The 16,489-nt window shown below is 43.0% G+C and overlaps 1 protein-coding gene across 7 annotated transcripts in view; it reads left to right on the forward strand.

Moving 5' to 3' along the window:
• Nucleotides 1-16,489, forward strand: part of MGLL (monoglyceride lipase) — a 107,475-nt gene that overhangs the window by 52,412 nt on the left and 38,574 nt on the right. For all 7 annotated transcript variants that reach the window (XM_069028046.1, XM_069028048.1, XM_069028047.1 and 4 more), the window contains one exon: nucleotides 13,749-13,855. In XM_069028046.1, the coding sequence (XP_068884147.1) occupies nucleotides 13,749-13,855 (107 nt within the window). The remainder of the gene's footprint in view (nucleotides 1-13,748; nucleotides 13,856-16,489) is intronic.

Here is a 16,489-nt window from a genome sequence, read left to right on the forward strand (position 1 = left end):
AAATAATAAAAGAGCTGCACACAGTTCCTTGCTTCAATTTCTCCAGCACTCTTGGAACATCCCTTGGGAACACACAGCAGCTCTTTTAGATCACTGTGAATACATCTACAACAAGAGTTGACTGGTACAGTTGTTCTGGCTGAAAGAGGGTGTTTTTTCTAGATGTCTGTAGCAGAGGAGTTGGCTTTTCAAGTTCTCTTCAGACTGCTGTGACTTTGTCCTCTTTTGAGCCAGGGTGAACATCTGATCTCTTTGTTCTTCTAGGGAAACTGCATTGTTCTAAGAGCTGTCCCTGCAGACATATTTGGCTGAACTGCCTTCCCTAGGTTCAGGCGTGTCATTGTCCTAATGTGTTCCCACTTGAATGGAAGCCATTATCCTATTGTCCCTTATCCAAGAGATGTGACACAACCCTGATAGCAAATGGCTGGTTATTCCAGGTATCCAAGGAGATAGTATTGCATCTTGTCCATGAGATTCCTACAGATATGCTCAGGCAGGTCCCTTACCTCATCCACCCCACTTATATCCTTGACTACACCCAGCCATCCGTGTCCTGTACTCTACAGCACAGGCATTCTGACGCTGTGTCAGTGTGGCTTATTATCCATAAGGAAATTAGCAAACACCAGGGTAAGTAAAGTTTTTAGACATCATTAAAATTATATCTCCTCTAGGGTTTCCTCTTGCAGACCAGTAAAATTTCTCTTATGTTAACTGAAATAAAAATACTGGTACAGCAATCCCAAATACCAACCTTGGGCTAGTCCTGACCATAAACATCTTCTAAAGCAACCAGACTCGGGGGAGTCACTGGGTGGTGGTGTCAGGAAGGCACTGCCAAGCTGATCAGACTCGCTGCACCACACAGTGGTACCAAGCTGTGGCCTTGGGGCCAGGAAGGGACCAGCTGGTGGAAGCTGTCCTGGTGGCCACAGCACTGCAGCAGATTTACCCACCCCCAAGCATGCTCCTATGGGATATCCCCATCAGCAGAGAGGGGATAGGTCTTGGTCTTGGTCTTTCTCTGCTTGGGGATGTGTTTGTTCCTCCTAGACAGATGCAGTCTGTTTGTGTCCGAAGGGATTCATTCTTCTTGTAGCAGTTTTCAATGTCCCAGGACCTTGAGTAACACCAAACTTCATGAGTACTTCCAATGGCATGAAAGAGTCCCCCCCTTCTGTATCAGACACTGGCTCTCCAGCCAGGAACTATCTTCGTTTCTGTTCGGCAGGCGCTCGATGATGGAAGCCTCTGAATCCTCCCATATTGAGTGATGGCAAAGGCAACTTGCTAGACCTAGAGAATTTAGTGTCAGAAAACAGAAAAAAGAAGTCAACGAGGGGCAGAGAACAAGCAAAACATGGTCAAGACAGTCATTAGACAGTGACACAATGACCAGTGATTTACAGAATCAGACTCACAATTTCTCGGTACTTTTGTTTCCTTGTCTAAAATTGGATGCAGTCATCCAGTCAAGTGATACAAATTGAGGCTGGAGTTTCTAGATGGAAGCTGCCAGAGAAAGTAAGTTATTCCTTGAGCAGCTGGTGGTTGAAGACGGCTTTATGTTCCAAGAGAGATTTTAAATAAAATCTACTAAGTGATGCATTAGTTGTTTTCTGCTGTTCTGCTACAAGTAAATGGTCTCAGCAGCAATCGTTGAAAGGAAAGAACAGGGAAAAAAGGGAACAAAATATTGACAACTGGGTTAAAGCCAAAGATTCAGCAGTAATAGGGTAGTAATCGTTTGCTCCAGTGTTGTGTACAGGTGGGTAAGGGGAAAATGTACAAACTACTATAGATTTGGTATGCAAGAAAGACTGCTGAGCTTTTTCAGACATCTGTCTGACCTGTGATAAATGTCTTGCTCTGTATGTTTTCTTTCTTCCTTGCTCCAGCTTGAAGCTTGCAGAGTGAGGGAATAAGACTTAAATCATTGGCCTTTCTTTAGAATAGAATTTGCTTTAGTTTGCTGTAGGTGTCAGCAGGTTAGTTGGTTCACCAACAGACAAGATGAGCTTATTTTTATCATTTTTTAACATACTTCTTACTTTTATTTTCAAAACTATCTCAGTGGGCTTTCAAATTCCACTGTCAAATTCCAGAAATCTGCAGTGGCTTAATTTGCTGGGTGAAAGGCATGAGGAGTGACGAGGAAGCAGCAAGTAATTAAATTTATGTAAGATAACATCTAGCTGACTTAATGGTTAAGCTTTTCCTTCATTTTTTCAATTTTGTGGGAGAGCTAGTCTACAATGTTTGGAGCATTAAAATCTGTATTCTGAGTAGCATTCATAATCTCATGTTATTAAAAAGACATTCAAGCAATCAGCATTCAGTCATCCTCTGTCCCTCCCCAAACAACGGGCATGGAGCATCTCAGCCCAGGCTGTCCTGAAAATGCACAGAGCATCTCTCTGACATTATTAGATGCCCACAAAGTCATTAGGACAGAAAACTTTTCTTAAATTGACTTTTTTCTTTCCAGGTTCACTGTGGCCCTATGCATGTAGCACAGGGAACCCATGGTGATATCTTAACTCTGCTGTTAAGCTCCTGCTGGCTGCTGTAGGGTCAGGTTTTGACTCATGCTGTGTGTCCATCCTTGCCTTTGGCATGCTGTGTTGCCATGGGCAAGGCTTTTTACCTCTGTGCTCAGTTTATGTGGCAGTGGGAAGAAGGGTTGATCCTTGCTTGGGATGGGGTGATGGATCAGAGGATCTCTTGAGGTGCCATTCATCTCTGTCTCATGTGACCTCTGCAAGCAGCCTGCTTGCACCCTCTGTAAAGCATTTTGGGTTTTCTGTATGAGGAGTGTTGTACAAAAGCCAGCTGCTGTTATTATTTATCCTGTTTATTTACTGGTCACATTTCTCAGAGCAGGGGAATGGAAAAAAACAAGCAATCAGCAGATTCACTTTGTTTACATTTCATTTCACTTTCAGTGTTTGGGGAATGCTGATTTGTTAAACACTATTCCTTCCTTTGAAGCCCATAATTTTACAGAGTGGAAACAGTGCCTCGTTCTTACACACAGGTGTACTTTTCTCTTTTGAAGCATCACTTAAAGGTTCTGCCCATCAGAGGTTTGCTTCCTGTTGAGCACATTCTCCTCCACACCAGCTCTCACTCTTTCTTTGCTGCGAATCGAAGGAGTCGAAGCTGGCCTGGCTGTTGGGGCTCATAACTGTGGTATTGCCCTGGATATTGCTGAGGGTTTTAAAAAATGGTCAGAAATATGTGGTACAGTCTCTGGTGAAGTGCTCCACATGAAACACAGCATTCCTGCAGCAGAATAACAGCTTGTGGTTTAAATAAATGTTGTTATTTCTGCTCAGCTGTAGGTGTACATGTATGTTTTGGTTCAGTGACTGCCAGATACTGTAAATGAGTATTGATTTCCTTTTCTATTTTAAGCTTTTCTGCAGAAAAGACATCCCACATGCCTTTGGATTTCTTTGCTTGTACCTAAAATGATTGCAGCCAAGGACTCATCTAACTAAAGACTCTTTTTTTATTGTTACCACCCATCTTTATTCTAGTAGTTGCACCTCAAGTTGGACAGGTCCCCATTCACATTTTGGAGCTAAAAGCTATTACATCTGGCCCTTTTCAAGAGCAAATCAACAAGGCAGTGATTAAAACTCATGGCAGGTTGGTTCCTTATTTATGTTAGCATGGCAGCCCTCACTGCCAGAGGTGAAGCCGCCTTAGTGTTAGAAATGAAACAACATTTTAGGAACCAAGCCTGCAGTAGCTAAAGCCTTTGGACACCCAGATTAGCTCAGTAAAGCCAAGAAATAACACATCTGGATTTGGCAGCCACAGGATGAAGTCTGTATCCAGCTCTTAAGTGGGTAAACCATTGCACCTCACCTGTGATTAAAATTCACTTTGGTTCAAAACGTGAATAAACATTTCAGCCTTTGAAGACCCTGTTGCAGTGATCACTGTCTTAGCAGCATTCCATGTCTCATGTTTAACTGCTTACATTCAACTTTCCTTCCTGCCTCAGGTCTACAGCAAACATGGAATAGTAAATTAATTGGAACATGCTGAAAGCCTTGGCAAATGCTTTGCCTGTGACATTCCTAATTTCCCAGAGGAGTAGCTGCTGATATTGATTTTGACAGAGCCTGTAAAACCTCTTGCTGCAAAGATTCCTCTCATAGCTGGGCAAGGCTGAAGTGCAGCACTGGGATGTGCCAAGATTAGACTGGAAATTAATGTGTTTAATCTCAAAATATGTTAAAATATACATAAGCACTTTATGATTAAGAAATCAATCCTTGAGTTTCTGTCTCTAAGTTTATAGGATAATTCCACCCTAGATTTTGGAAAATCATGTGGAAAAAGCTTGGCAATTTAGAGACTCATGCTACCTGTGACATCTGAACTTAAAATGAATTTGTCAGTTAGTTAAGAATAACCAATTAAGATCTCTGCCAACACAGAGGACTGCTGACACAATTGGATCAGGAAGGTGTAAGTGAGGACAGGCAATTGACCCAGTGCAGGAAGTAATCAAGAGTTCCACATTAGGGGTGGAATTGCCTGGCCACAAACAGTACTGTTGGGTCTAAGTATTTCAGGGAATTGGAGTCTCTCTTTAAACCATTGCTATACAAATGGGAACTGCACAGTCAATGCATTATTAAAAAGTCATAATAACATAGTATCTTGACTTCACAGAACAGGTAAAGTGTCATCTCCTTTCTTGCTCCTTCTTTATTCACAGCTCTCATCCTGGAAGGTGTCCCTGACCATGACAGGGGGGTTGGAACTAGGTGATCTTTAAGGTCCCTTTCAACCCAAACCATTCTGTGATTCCCAGCTAGTGAAGATTTGCCCACGTAAGCCCCAAAAGCCTGATGAAAGTACTTCAGTCATGCAGTTTTGGTTGCAAGAACTAGCTCAGAAACATTGTGACCCTCTTGTGCCAGTTGTGTTCTTTTTAGTCTCTTCCTTGCACAGGTGCTGGGGTGCTGAGCTGAATTCTCCCTGTAATAACTTTTTCAGTATTGCTTGTCATGGGTATTCTGTACCATCCACTCCCTGAAACAGCAGCTTGATACTGGAGGTGATCAGAGCCATGGCTAGAGTCTGAACCATGGAAAAGCCCATTTTCAAGAACCATTGATTTGGGAGGGAGGCAGGGATTGACTATGAAGAACCTATGGGGCACCTGGGTTCAGACTATGAGTGAAGTCCTGCATGAAAAATACCTTGTGAAAGAATTGAGTCAGAAGAAGTCTGCAGACTTGTCTTAGAGGACTTCAGCAAATGCTGCTTAACGTTTAGATGTGGTGTTCTCTGCAGCACTTGATTATTTGTCTCAAGCCCTTCTTAACAAATATTTGAAAATAACCAAGCAAGGAGCATGTTCCTAAGGACTTATACATTACCAAGTACTCGTGTGGATCTAACCAGAGGGATGGCTTTACTAAATAAAATAGTTTCCATCATTTGAAAGCTGCAGAGGCGTATCTAAAACTCCTCACCTCAATACATGAACACTGCAGTCTATTTCCATCTTCTGTGCTATGCCAAATAGTGAGATTAAACTGTCAAAATGTGGCTGGGATGCCATGTAGGGAGCATTCTTGCATGGCTTGAGCTCATCCCTTAATGAAGCACACCTTGTTCCTTTCTAGGAAGCTTCCTTGGTCTTTTAGGGTTGAGTTGGATTTGTCAGGCTATGAACTTCTAGCAGCAATAATGACTTGTCACTGGAACAGGTTCCAGTGTTCTGAATATGCCAAGGCTACAAGGGAGTTCAGTAAAAAGGAACAGCTACTTTGAAACAGAGACATGCTTTTATATAAAAAAAACCTTTTCTTCTTCAGAGAGCAGGTGTAGTCCTGAACTAGCAAGTAGGGCTGAGTTTAAGCGATAGCAACTGTGCAGAAGAAGCTTCTGGCCCTTCAAATGCAGCTTTCTCATGCTTGTAAAGGACAGTCCATCTCATTACACAGGCCTTTCTATTTCCAAGGCTTTGGCTCACAAGGCAGTATCTGCATTTTGATTTCAAGAAGAAACTGCTACACGACTGGCTAAACAGTCATTTTTGTCCCTTTGGAAATCATTAAACATTCAGTGCAAGTGAAGAGGAGGGAGAGTCTGTGAAAACTGTTCTTGCTCTTACTCCCTGTCTGTTGGTTCTCCATTGAGAGTGGTGGCCCTGCAGCCATCACTCATCTGCAGTGGCTTTGCTTCCAAGTGAAAATGAATTTTTAATTAAACTAACCAGAAGTATTTTATTTTTCCTGATTTCCAAGGGGATCTGTGCCAGAAACTCTTTTGTTTCTTGGCATATTCTCCCTCCACACCCCAAAGCTAATCTAAAAAATTCGGGTGTGATTTCAGATTGACTTGAATTTTTCAGCTGATGTCTTCTATTTAAGCAATGTTTTGCACAGTTTTTTTAGACAGACACTGACTGCTTTGGGCATCTATCCTTGTAGCTCCCCTTGGGAGATATGACCTCCATTTTATCTCCCTTGTAGGCCTTGTACTGAGCAAGGGCTGAAGCAGAGCAAAGCACAGGACTGGGATGTCAGTTCCAGCACTCCTCCCACTCAGGTCCTGGGGCAGTTCTGTCTGGGCTCCTCTCACACCTTCCCTTCCTCAGTCCTGTGTGTGGCAATGCCTACTCCTTGCCTTGCTGGAAACAAGGCTTCTTTCAAGGCTTCTTGTGCTCTGTAGAAGGGCAGAACCAAGAGGAAAGCTCGGATCCAACCTTGAGTTGCCCAGGTCTCCGGGGATCTTGTCTGCCTTGCAGGTTCAGAGCAGCAGGTCTGGCAGTCAGTTCTGCCACAGAAAATCCCATCTCTGATATCAAAGTGGAGGAGTGTCTCCCCAAGGCAGTCCATGTAACCCTAGAATCCCTCCTCCTCAGTTTCATCCAAGAAAGGGGTGGGAAGATCCGACCCACGAGTTTTAAGCTACGCACCAGGCATTTCACCTCTGATCTCAGCTTCATGTCCCCTAAAATATTGCTTCAAAGCCTCCTTGAAACTAAATACAGCTGATCTTAAATGTTAACTTTGCAGAGATTTACCCAGAGCTATGCAGTTGCAAGGACCCAATAATTCTTTCTCTCCCACCCCCACCTGAAGTTTCCTTCCTCTCTTTTCCCTGTATTAACCACTCATGAGTTATTCTCAGTGAGGGCTTGCTTTTTGAAAAGCTACAATAAATCAGCTTAAACTGTTTCTCCACATTGTTTTGTGCTGGCTCTAGCTAGATCCTGTTGAACCTTTTGTTATGAAATATATTTGTACTACCCAGTTCTGTCTCTGCTCTGCTGATTTATGGCGTCTGCCCTTTCTGGGGTGGTTGGAAAACTTAGCCATGTTACTCCTTCTGGACATCATGGCAGTTCTGAAATGTCCTCCTAACTCTTTTCTTGTGAGGAATTGTGATTTTGAGATGTATGATGAGATCAGGTTTGCAGACATATTGCAAGAGGGTTGCTTGTAGCAGCAGGCACAGATTTTAAGACTGAGCCCTAAATCTGGATGGTGTAAGACAGCAAGATTGTGCTTAAATTAACAGCAGCCCCTTCAGAGGGGCTTGCATGGGAACTTCCAAGCCTGAGGAAATGAGGAAATGAGGAAAGAAAGTAGGAAGCAGAGCTTGCTGAAGAGGCTTAGTTTTTAATTGCCAATTTAGGCTCTGGACAGGGATAAAGCTACTGATTCTACTAGTCTAGGTCAAACCACATCAAACACAAATGCACAGAACCCTCAACCCCCACAAGCTCTGCAAAGTCAAGCAGAAATTGTGTATTGTGAGCGTAGTGCAGGTTCCTTTGACATATTCTGTTATGCATAAAGGTTTTCCAAAGTTAAACTCCTCCAGATTCAGAGCTCTGTGAGGCATCCATGCTAATGCTGTATGGTCTGTGATTTTGAGAGAAGGTTGATAGAGACTCAGCTCCAGGCTGCTGACATTCTGATTTGCTTTTTCCCCTGAATTGGGAAAAATAGCTCTAGAGCTGCTAGGAAGAGGTGGTTCCCCAGAGCCTGGGCCTACACAGCAAAGCTGTGGGGCAGTAGGGCAGAGGCTAAGAATGCAGTTCTTAAAAAACCTGAGCAAGAGAGCAAGCAAAGCTCTTGGGTGTGATGCCTCCATGAAACATGGCTTGGAATTGGGAGAAAAGTCACTCCCTCTTGCACCTTCAGAGCGACATAACTCAGACATTTCCTAGAGGCAGAAGGACAGCATGGACACACCTGACTCCATAAATATTCCTGTCTAACTGGAGTCACCAGGCTGAACTCGTGGCTGTGTAGGTCACAAGCATGCATAACATGAGAGAAATTGCTGTAGCTTTTTGTAACCCCTGCCCATGGCCCAAGTTTTTTCAGGGTTGTCTTGGGGCACAAATCACCTCCAGAAAAAAGAATGCAAAAACTGACTCAAAAAGCAGATGGAGAGACAACCGCCTTTCAGACTTCAGGTCTTACACCCAAAGCAAGGGGCTGAAGAACCCTCCAGAGAAAAGGAAAAGATCACAAACAGTGAACAAAAAAATTATTCTTCATTACGTGTTCTTACGTGTAAATTATTAGCTGGATTTTTTTTTTCTAATGGTAGTCTTTAAGCAAATACCAAGGGTAGAAAATTAAATTGACACTTAAATCTCACAAATCTTGTTATATGATAGATAGCTAATCCTCATAGTGAGGCTCATTCACCCAGCTAACAAAAGAATTAACACCTTTCAGTGACTTTCCATTATATTAGACTTTGGAAGCAAAATACACACATAACATTTTTAACACTCTAAAAGATCTGTGAGCAACTATCCAGTTGCTTGTCCAAAAATTTCACCAGTTTTTGGTAAATAAAGGTTAATTGTTCAGCTACAAAGGAACTGATAAATCAGCTCAAACAACACAACAAAATGTAGTACTTAAGCCAGTCATTTTTCTGGCAGCTTAGCTGGCTCAGAGCTTTCCTGTCAGCTAATTTTTAAAAATTACTTTAGGAATTTAGTGTCTGGAATTCAAAACTGTTCAAGTCAGATGTTCTTTGTTAGAGCTGATCTGGTTCTGGTAACAACATCCATAAGACCAAATGAAAAGCACAGTTGCCTAACAGAGTAACATGGTATTAGCTTAAGTTGTGAGGTCTTGATTCAGGAAATCTCTTCTGCCTGTGATTAAATCAGTCCTTATTCCAGACAGCATTTATAAATCCCTTTTTAACTTTCATCCTGTACTTTGAGAGTGCTGTTGACTTTCATGTGTTGAAGAAAGTTTCCTGAGGTTAAGGCAAGTACTTAAATATTATTCTGAAGAGGGATGCTTTTGAATGGAGTGGAAAAGATTGCATTTTTCATACATGCAGTCATAGGAAGCTTGTCTTCTGTTCTTTGGTTCAGTCCTAATATTTTGGGTTATTTTCTGGCAATAAAAGAGCATGCACAGGGTCCCAGAGAAATGGTTCTGTTCCCAGAGGACACAAGCTGTTAGAAGTTTCACCATCCTGCTTGCAATCTTCTTTGTCTAGTTCAGTTTCAACATGATTTTTGTTGAAAGCAAAGCAAGAACATGGGTCTTGTGTCCAGCAGGACACAAGTCCTGAGGGGTGTTTCAGGCCTGCAAAGTGTCACAGCACAGCAGCTTTCTGTGTGTGTTTTCAGTGTATTTTTCTTCTAACAGCCCTGGTTTAAGAGACTTGTTGCTTATGTGTCTAAGTCCAGTGCTGCAATTTATTTCCCCTACAATTATTCTCCTCCAGTTGACTGTGGAATTGCATCTCTGAACAACTGTCTTGACCCAGCAAAAAAAGAAAGTGAGAACCTTTAAACCTGGTACTGCCTTTCCACCTACAACTGCAACCTAAAGCACCACCCTGCCCTGCAAAGCAGCTCCCCACACAAGAAGTGAAATATTAGTGGATGTGAAGCTACACTGAGAAATAGGGAAGGGTTGCACACAGCTTGCATTAGCTGCTGACCTCTCCAAGGGGCAGAACAGAAAGACACCGTGCTCGTGTGGATTTGTGCACGCTGACTCTGTGATGCAACCTGGCCTCCACAAGTCCCACCCTCCCTAATTCGGGATAGGGTGTTTTGTGTTAACTGAGGGTGTGGCATTGCTGTGCTTTACAAAGCTTAACAGGCTGCAGCTGCAACTTAGGAGGGACCGACACCAGTCAGGGGTCACCAGCATAGTGGAGATGTGGGAGCAGGGACAGGCCACTGGTGTATGTCACCTCCTCACGGGAGAGCACTAAATACAGCCAGTAGTTGATTTGAACAGTAAAGATAAATATTGTCCTGCCTGCTTGTTGTAATAAGCAACTGCATCTGTTTGCCAAGCTGTGCAGTACCAGGAGGCAGAAACCTGCAGTGGGGAGGGGACAGGAGGAGGAGGTGATAAAGGCTGTGGGGAGGGCAGGGATCTGCGAAAACCATCTGTTGCTTTTGCAAACAGCAGTCAATAAAGCACTTTCCTTTAATAGCCCGTAATTGTTGTTGCAGCGATAGGTGAGAGCAGGAGCGTGGGCTCTTTCTCATGGCCAGCTCACACCCCGGCTTTGTGTGCAGACACACCCGCCGAGCGCGGGGGAGTCCTGCTGCTGTGCGGGGAGCTGCTTTCCTGAGCAGGTGCCAAAGCCGTGCTATTTCGGGATGTTCAGCAATCACAGTTCCACCAGCCAAAACCAGCTGGAGCATCCAAAGATACACGAGCTTTCCCTGCCTGTGGTCAGAGACGCTGGAATCAGCAGGGATTCAGGCACGGGTCAGTTCCCAGAGAGCTTTGCAGGCTGTGCACGATGTTTTCTACCTGGCACGTGCGAACTTCCAAGGATTTCAGCAGCACAACTGCAAAAGCTGGAGGTGAAAAAATTTCTCCCCAGTACCAGTTTGATACATGGCCAAGACACAAACCTTTTTTAAACAAAATTCTCATTGAGACTGCACAGAAAAGCACCGCAGTCCTGCAAAATCTCAAACACCGCAGGATCCGTATTAATTTTAAATGACTCCGTTGCAAGCAATCTCTGATATTGTTATTATTCAGCCATCGTGGTAAGGAAGGAGAACAATGTGATTTAAGAGCAGGGATATCTGCAAAAATGTTTACATACTGGGAAGAACTGCTGTCAGTCAGTCTAATCATTTGTTGTATTTTCCTGGCAGCTTGCTAGTGAAAATATGTTGAACCCTGTGTTTGTTACACTGCCTTCAGGTATTATTTGCCAAATCTAAACTTATTTTGTAATGGAAAATTTGGGATTAAGTGAAAGAGCCAAATCCTTCAATCCTTGTTCAGATGATACTTGTACTAATTTCAATTTTTCAAGGTGTTGTGTTCAATATATGGCCCCTGTGCTTAAACCTGAAAGCTTGAGCTAAAGAGCTCTGTAGATGTGACCTAGGTTTTAGTCAGTAAAGCTACTCTCACTTTTTCTTGAACAACAAGACAGGCTGATTTTGCTTCAGTGTAACAAATTGGAAATTTTGTGCTTTGTTTATGCTTATTGATACAACAAAACTTTCAAAAGTATCTAAGTCTCTTCAACAGCTACTGCCGTTAGAGCTCTTAAGGCACAAACAGGCTCAGGGGTTTTATTTAGTATTTTGAAGACAAATAATAACCCAGGTCTGTCCCCTGTGGTGTGCAAAGGCTCAGTTCTGTGACACCTGGCAATTGTGTTCCAGGTGGAAGGAAAGGTCACAGGAACACCTTGCCTCTCTGAAGCTTTGGGTTTTTATCTTTTCTCACTGGTTTCACATAAAGTGAGGGCTCTTAGCATCTAGAAGGATGCTGATGGGTCAAGTCATGGTATTGCATCAGTGTTGAATAAAAGCAAAACAAGGGCTTTGCTGTTGCAGGGATGAAGAACCAAGAATTTCCTGGAAGAGATCTCTTTGCCAGCTTCCCATTAGGTTTCATTCACTTAGTGCCATTTAGTGCATAAATTCAAACAATATTTCTCTGAGAAAAGAAGGGCTGTATTCCATCAGCCAAGCTGCACCTTAATGTCTGTGCCTAGTCAGCAGAAACCAATATAGGTCCTCTAAAGAGCTTAAGACACTGAGCAAGGAAGCTGTCAAGCTTGAAGGTAGTAGGAGATATAGGGCAGAGAGACTTAACCTGGCTGAATCTGTTGGATATGAGGGTGATGGGACCACAGGAAGAAAGTTAATACTCTCCACTGAATAAGCAATGTCTCAATTTCTTCAGTTCTTGGAGGTATAATAATAGATCCTGCACTCTTAAAACCAGTCTATCTGCCAGGTGCATTGATAACTTGAAAAGTCAATTGATCAGGGATGATGACAAAGGAAGGAATGACTGCTCCACATGGATTGTTTTGCAGCCTTCAGTGACACTAAAGAGGATTTGTAAGACACAGCAAGTTAAATATGGTACATGACCTAACCTCACCCTTGCTAACTGGTGTTAGACAGATACCAGAGCATCTTTGCCTTGCTGCTTTTGTGTTTGCAGTGGACTGTGTACAATCCTTCTGGTTTGGATGGATGCTCTTTTAAATTGTCTAGCTGAACAAATACTTTGAAGAAGGTGCTAATCAAAGAGCTAGAACAGGAGTTTCTACATCATCCAACATGTTTTTTAAGTTTAAATATATTAAGATCTAAGCACTTTATTGCTGTGAATACACTGTCTAAAAAGGTATTCAAAACCTCAATCAAAATAAAATTGAGGAATTACCTAGCTGTTAACTGCTGTCATTGTTTTATGTTGTCAGTTCTTGTAATATTTCACTGTTCATGTATTGAAAATGTCAAACTTGTAGCCTTCAAACGGTTTTGTGGTTGCTGATGTTGCAATGACAAATGGTCCTTTTAAAAAAACAAGTTATGTTTATGATGCTAAAGCTGGATTTTAAATAGTCACCTGTCAAATCCAGCAGAACTTCTGTAATCTCATTGCTACTTCTGCTATAGTTCTAGCCTGTCTACACAAATTTTATCTAGCAAAAACACTGGGGAGGTTCAAGTTCAGTCACTCTAATTTGATGACATTCCAGAAAAAGTAAAGTATTATTCATAAAACTGGAATATTCAAAGATAAGTGTTAGTAAAAATAAGTGTCTATTAGACTACTTTTTTATTATCTCTGTACAGTGGTTATGCAAGAGTCACTTTAATCATAGAAGTGAACCAACTGTTTTGGGTAGAAACTGGAATGGTAAAATTACCATAATTGGGTCAAAAGATAAAATTCCAAACTCCAACCAAAGTTCTGGACTCTGCTGGAGACCTATTCTTTGTCTGAAATTCCACCTTTGAGTGCTGTGGAGCATCAGACAATGTTTTAAGTTACAAAGTTAAGGACAATGTTGGTATTTGAATCACAGAGAGATACCAATCCCAAAAGAAACAGATGGCCTCACTGATGTTGGAGGAGCGGTGTAGAGCCTCAAGCCCCCATGGAGTTACCCAGCTCAGGGACTGATGCTGATGCCCATCTGCATCTTTAGCTTGCAGCAGACCATGGTGGCTCTGCCCCATGAGCGGCTGCCTTCCCTGTAATCCATCCCACAACCACCTGGTGAAGGCCAGGTCGATGGTGGGTCAGGGTGACAATGGTTTCCTGACCATTCCCTGCGTTCAAACTCCCCTCAGCCATTCTGTACATGCCTGGTGTTTGCTGATGTCTGAAATGCTGAGCTGAATGCGCTGGTTTCCCTTGCAGCTCTGAAACCTTTGGGGTCGATTGCCACGTTAATGATTTATACATTGATGCTCCATTTAGGGCCCTCGTGTTTATCGCCCATGGCGCTGGGGAGCACTGCGGCCGCTATGATGACTTGGCCCAGAAGCTGACAGGACTTAACTTGTTTGTGTTTGCCCATGACCATGGTGAGTAGCCTAAAACTGTTCTTGATTTACAGCAGCTCAGGCCTTTGCTGAAGTAAATGCCATTACAGCTACTCAGCAGTGAGAGAAGAGCCAATAAAATATTTACAACCAGACATAAATGAGAAAGGGATCATCTTTGTCAAGATCTGCATATTGAATCTGTAAAAGCTATCCATGTTTGCCTTGAGTTTTCCTCAGCCTTGCCCTTGGCATTAATGCTGGTGCTATTTTAACCCCACTCTAAGGGATTATTTCTCTTTCACCTGTCTCTTGGGGGTGGAGTGGTATTGTCCACTGTGGAAGTGGGACTAGGAGCTATTTCTGCTGGATTCACGGTCGATGTCCTAAATGATCCCAGAGGGGAGGCTGAAATGTCAGCATAGCTTTCATATACTGATACAATGAGACAGCTGCACCCTTGGAACATGGAGAGGCATGAAGGCGTCACAGACATCTTTGACACATCTCCACAGTTCAGCAGAGACTGGAGCTGGCTGCGCACGCCTCAGCTCTGAGGAGAAACCAGCCTGAGTGGGTGCAAGCCTGTGACAACACAGCAACACCCCATCGGCCCTCAGCCAGCAGGGTGGGGCAGGTGCATTTAACTGTCCCTGCCTCTTCTGGCTTGAAGATCTCTGCTCTGTGCCCCGTGCAGGGATGGAGATGTGCTGGGTGTCACCAGGTCTCCTGCAGTGCATGGATCGGGACATCCCAGTAACATATTTGAACCACCTGTTCTGGTTCTCCGGTAGCCTCCTGTCACACATCACTCTTACAGCTTCATAACTTCCTTGTGCTTGGAGATCTTTGATTTTATCATTGCAGACTACTGCTCCCTGTGAGAGCCACTCTAAGTATCAGCAAAATGAATCAATGGGATTGATGATGGCAGCAGACAAAATGCAAGGCCAAATTCTGAGCTGACAGGTTGAAATGGGATGAATCTCGGTGTAAATCTGATGTCCTCTGGGCAGATTATCCACTGACATTGGAAAGTATACTGCCATTTACTTGGCTGAGGCCAAGACTCCAACCTGCCCCTAGTCTCCTCAGAGACAGGACTGTTTAATTTGAGCTTGAAGATCCTGAATGTACATGAGTCATTGCACCATTTATCTGTGAGAGGAAAAGCAAAACCTTACTCAATCCGGGTACCAAGGCTTTCCCTCACACTTGCTCTTGTGACTCACTTTCAGTCACAGCACTGCACTTGATGTGCAGAAATGACTCCTATATTTTCTCTGAAAATGAGAATATCTAGTCCTCAAGACAGCTTGCAAGGAAAATAAATAAAACCCATGTGACTTCTTTTTGAACAATTGATCACATGCCATGTTTGAGGCTGGCTTTGCAAAGACAGTTGACCTGTGCAGAAGTATCATTACTCACCACTGAAGTCTCTTTCTCCCTGTGTAGGCAGAGTGTTTCTAAGTGTTGATTCATTCATTTTGATACACTTCCTTCTGAGTTGGAGGTAGGCTAGCAGGAGTCTGCAGTAATCCCAGTAGGAAATGTCTCCATCCCCCTCTGTTTATCTGTATGGCATAAAGTTCATGGGAAGGGGGATGGAACAGGCCACATGCTGCTTGCCCTGCAGCTGCTGTTAGCAGGCCACAGCCAGTCCATACAAAAAGTTACTGAACTCCAGGACACACAAGCAACTTGTTTAGAGTCTCCATGAGCCTGTGAGGGATTGCAGTTACTCTCTGTTCATGTTTAACACCGTGCCTTAGCTCCTCATTCCCCTAAATCTTGATAAAGGTTTTAAGAAGTGGAGTTGAAATAACAATATTTGAAGCAACAAAGCTAGAAGAAATGATAAAACATATTTATTGCATGGATCTGACACAGAGAATTCCTCTGTGTTGATGGAGAAGGATCTTTGAGGTGCATGTTCCTGTCAGGCATGTTTTGTGCTGTGTGACTATTTGCTCTCTTTTTCCTTGAACATCTTTTTCACTCGAGAAACAAATATTTCTTGGTGTTAGGGTGGGTTTTTTTTAATACACTAGTGTTGCTGGATTAAACAGTTCAAATCTGGTTTCTCAGGTCAGTTAACAACTTTGTTCTCCCTGTCAGACCTACAGTTTTGTCTGTAAATTCCGTTTTCCTGATCAGCAAAGAGGAGAGGGTGAAAAGGAACCTGAAAGCAGAACAATGGAAATAGAGCTGTGTTACACAAAGAGCTGATGTAACTGAGCCTTGATTCACTGTTATTTAAAAAGACAATTAATGTCTTTAAGCCTCTGTATAACAATCTTTGCACTTAAAGAGGCAAGCACCAAGGATAAACTTTGATGAAATACAAGTTACAGCGTGAGCTAAATGCCAGTGAGAGCTGAAGGACATAAACACCTCCACTGCTAAAACTGCTCTGGTCAGACTGGGAGGTTTATACCTTTCCTCCACCATTTTATCTGTTCCAAATCACTTCAGCAGTGTGTTCCCCTTTGTGTCCCTTCCTTTGGAAATCTTTGGGTAATATCAATTATTCAATTGTTTAAGCACAATAATAGCTGTCTGTTCCCCACCTCATACTGTGGCTCTTAGTCGTATGAGCTCAGTGTAGTCTTCCTGACCTGGATATTTGTTCTGGTTCTGGTATTCTCATGGATAAAATTCCCAGTACAGGCA

The sequence above is a fragment of the Aphelocoma coerulescens genome, chromosome 12 (genome assembly GCF_041296385.1).
Source record: "Aphelocoma coerulescens isolate FSJ_1873_10779 chromosome 12, UR_Acoe_1.0, whole genome shotgun sequence".
Taxonomy (NCBI): Eukaryota; Metazoa; Chordata; class Aves; order Passeriformes; family Corvidae; genus Aphelocoma; species Aphelocoma coerulescens.